The sequence below is a fragment of the Lucilia cuprina genome, chromosome 4 (genome assembly GCF_022045245.1).
Source record: "Lucilia cuprina isolate Lc7/37 chromosome 4, ASM2204524v1, whole genome shotgun sequence".
NCBI lineage: Eukaryota > Metazoa > Arthropoda > Insecta > Diptera > Calliphoridae > Lucilia > Lucilia cuprina.
Genome location: NC_060952.1, coordinates 94,109,019 through 94,112,899, shown reverse-complemented (window position 1 = coordinate 94,112,899; position 3,881 = coordinate 94,109,019). Strand labels below are relative to the sequence as shown.

Sequence of the window (3,881 nt, the reverse complement as noted above, 5' to 3'; positions counted from 1 at the left end):
AAAGTTGTTTCTCATTTTCAAAAGGACCTAATTTAATTTACATAAGAAATATATGTATATAAAGAGCTGTGTATTTCCTAGTCGAAAAAAAAAACTTAAAAGTGAATGTTTTTCCCACACCATTATATTTTTTGGTGGCATGAAGAATGTAATAACCCATTATTAGCCAACCCCTAATCAACAAAATTATTAAGCAATTATCTAACAAACGTAACCCCTAATCTTAAACAATAAACACGACAAATCAAAATTTTAAATTGATTAACAAAAATTTTATCAGTCCATTGAGAAAACTTAACTAAGCAACATATTAATTTTCCTACAAGTTAAGAAAACAAATTATTCCCAATGAAAAAGTCGGTTCAACTGTCACATTTCCTCATACAGTCAGATATATTGGCTAAATCTATAGGGCTCATACCTTACGATGATGAGACTAAACCGCAACGCTATCAAACACTAATGAAATGGATTTTTGTTATATTTATTATTAATATGAATTTTGTTTTGTTCTCGGAAATCACGTTTGTTATCTTGTCCATGGTTCATGGTGAAAATTTCATAGAGGCCACCATGAATTTATCGTATATTGGTTTTGTGTTCGTGGGTGATATTAAAATATTCAGTGTTTTACAAAAGAAACCATTACTCACCATATTAATGAGAGAAGTACGCGAAATGTATCCGAAGGAACGAAAACTACAAGAGGCCTTTGATACTAGACGTTATGTAAGAAGATTTAATTTAATCAGTTTTGGTTTTGTTATAATACATGAGATTTTAATTTGGTCCTATAATTTGTACACGGCCATGAGTTATTTGATTTATGAGTTTTGGTTGGGCACAAAAATTGTTCCCAGAAATTTGCCCTATTACGCCTGGGTACCTTGGCAATGGCAGGGACATTGGTCGTATTATTTCCTCTATGCTTCGCAAGATTTAGCGGGTCATACTTGCATGTCTGGACAGTTGGCCAATGATTTAATGTTGTGTGTAGTGGCCACCCAGATTATAATGCACTATCGTTATTTGGCCAAACGTATAGAGACTTATGAACCGGCGAAGGATTATGAAAGTAATAAGGAGTTTTTGAGCGAATGTATTCAATATCATCAAAAGATTTTGAGGTATGTAAATGTTAACACAGGTTAATTATTCGATCAAAAAATTCTTAATCTCTTATTTCTTAAAATCATAACTTTTTGGAGAAATGAAAACGGCTTTTTGATTAAATATTTCATTAAGTTAAAGAAAATTATATTTATTTTTTAGTTTATCTGTTTATATGAATGAGGTATTCGGTGTCAGTCTCTTGGTGAACTTTATTTCTTCCTCGTTTATCATGTGTTTTCTGGGTTTCCAAATGACCATTGGTGTCCAAGCTGATACCTTGATCATGCTATTTATGTTTTTGTTTTGCTCTCTAGTGCAGATTTTGATGATTTGCAATTATGGTGAAGAACTAATTGTCAAGGTAAGTTTGAATGGAAATAAATTCACGAAAATATTATGAGTCTTCTTTTTTAGAGCGAAAGCATTGGACATGCCATTTATAATCACAACTGGCTTAACACCGATACTCGTTATCGCAAAATGTTGATTTTGATAATAGAACGTTCACAAAAGCCCGCCTTGCTGAAAGCCACCACATTTTTAAATGTTTCCATGGGTACGATGACAGATGTAAGAAACATTTTATTTTATAAAAAAAAATTCCAATTTATTGAAATCTTTTTAAATTTAATTTTCAGCTGATGCAATTGTCGTATAAATTTTTCGCATTGCTAAGAACTATGTATTCGAAATAAAGTCAATGTGATATAACCAATATATCGGCTTGTATAATGAAATGTTTAAAAGTTGTATTATTTTGTATGTTTATTGCTTAAGAAGAAGGGGTTCTAATTGAAAAGTAATTACTTAATAATTGAGTAGATTTGGAATTGTCTAATAATGGGAGATGGTGGTAGTTAATTTTTTGTTCAGGTCTATTTCAGTTCTAGTAGAGATTTAGTTCTGTTCTAGTTCAGTTCTAGTTCAGTTCTAGTTCAGTTCTACAGATATTAGTGATATAAGAAACATTTTAAATGCACCTGTATCTACTCTTAAAATGAGCAGATGGGTGTCTGGTATTTTTTTGAAATTCGTACTTTTATAACTTTTAAACAAATTAACATAATCAAATTTTTCTAAATATTTTGAATACATCTCTCAAAATTATGAGATACCAGTTTCGTACTTTTTTAAAATTCAGTCCTTTTTGGGTGTAAAAGGGAGAAAACTGTATTTATGGTACCTTTTCTTCATTGGGGAAAAAAGTACCCAAAACAAAAAAAAAACAAGAAATTTAATTCTATTCAAACTCATTGGGAACTCATTTTTTAGTACATTTTGAAAGTATTTTTCTGGAACAAATGAATGCAGATGTGAATAGTTTGAGTTTTATCTGTGATAAGTACATTTAAATACGAAACATTTTGTAAACATAATTCTCGAAAAAGTATATTTCTAAGCAAAAAGAGGAAAAATTGTACTCTTTTTGTTAGTACTTTCCACATAGGTAAAATTTATTCCATTTTTGGTACTTTTTCTTCCTTCAAATTATACTCTTTGTATGTTCTTTAATATTGAAAGCCAAATCTGTGATCACTTTTATTTCCTTCCAAAATCCGATAGTTTCAAAGAAAACATAAAAGCGCATTTTTTCGAAAACTATAAGCAATAGATTAGAAACAAGCGAATTCCGTGATCTCTTTTATTTTCACCAAAAACCGATATTTTGAGTGAAAACATAAAAGTCCATTTTTTTCGAAAACTTTAAGAAATACAGCAAAAACATATGAAATCTGTGATCACTTTTTTTCATATCAAAAACTGATATTTTTTGAGTGAAAACATAAAAGTGCGTTTTTCCCGAAAACTTTTAGAGATACAGCAAAAACAAGCGAAATCTGTGATCACTTTTATTTCGTACCAAAAACCGATATTTTGAGTGAAAACACAAAAGTCCATTTTTCTCGAAAACTATTACAGATACAGCAAAAACAAGCGAAATCTGTGATCACTTTTATTTTATACCAAAAAACGATATTTTGTGTGAAAACATAAAAGTGCGTTTTCTCGAAAACTATAAGAAATACAGAAAAAACAAGCGAAATCTGTGATCACTTTTATTTTGTACCAAAAAACGATATTTTGAGTGAAAACACAAAAGTCCATTTTTCTTGAAAACTATTAGAGATACAGCAAAAACAAGCGAAATCTGTGATCACTTTTATTTCGTACAAAAAAAAACCGATATTTTGAGTGAAAACATAAAAGTGCGTTTTTCTCAAAAACTATAAAGATACAGCAAAAACAATCTGTGATCACTTTTATTTCGTACAAAAAACCGATATTTTGAGTGAAAACATAAAAGTGCGTTTTTCTCGAAAACTATAAGAGATACAGCAAAAACAAGCGAAATCTGTGATCACTTTTATTTCGTACCAAAAACCGATATTTTGAGTGAAAACATAAAAGTGCGTTTTTCTCGAAAACTATAAGAGATACAGCAAAAACAAGCGAAATCTGTGATCACGTTTATTTCATACCAAAAACCGATATTTTGAGTGAAAACATAAAAGTGCGTTTTTCTCGAAAACTATAAGAGATACAGCAAAAACAAACGAAATCTGTGATCACTTTTATTTCGTACCAAAAAAACGGTATTTTGAGTGAAAACATAAAAGTGCGTTTTTCTCGAAAACTACAAGAGATACAGCAAAAACAAGCGAAATCTGTGATCACTTTTTTTATACCAAAAACCGATATTTTGAGTGAAAACATAAAAGTACGTTTTTCTCGAAAACTATAAGAGATACAGCAAAAACAAGCAAAAT

The 3,881-nt window shown here is 29.9% G+C and overlaps 1 protein-coding gene across 1 annotated transcript; it reads left to right on the top strand.

Annotated features, from left to right (window-relative positions):
* Positions 1-348: 348 nt before the first annotated feature.
* Positions 349-1,808, top strand: LOC111685231 (putative odorant receptor 85d). The gene is made up of 4 exons (XM_023447481.2): positions 349-1,127; positions 1,273-1,474; positions 1,528-1,683; positions 1,752-1,808. The coding sequence occupies exons 1-4, from the start codon at positions 349-351 to the stop codon at positions 1,806-1,808; spliced, it is 1,194 nt and encodes a 397-aa protein (XP_023303249.1).
* The last annotated feature ends 2,073 nt before the right edge of the window (positions 1,809-3,881 follow it).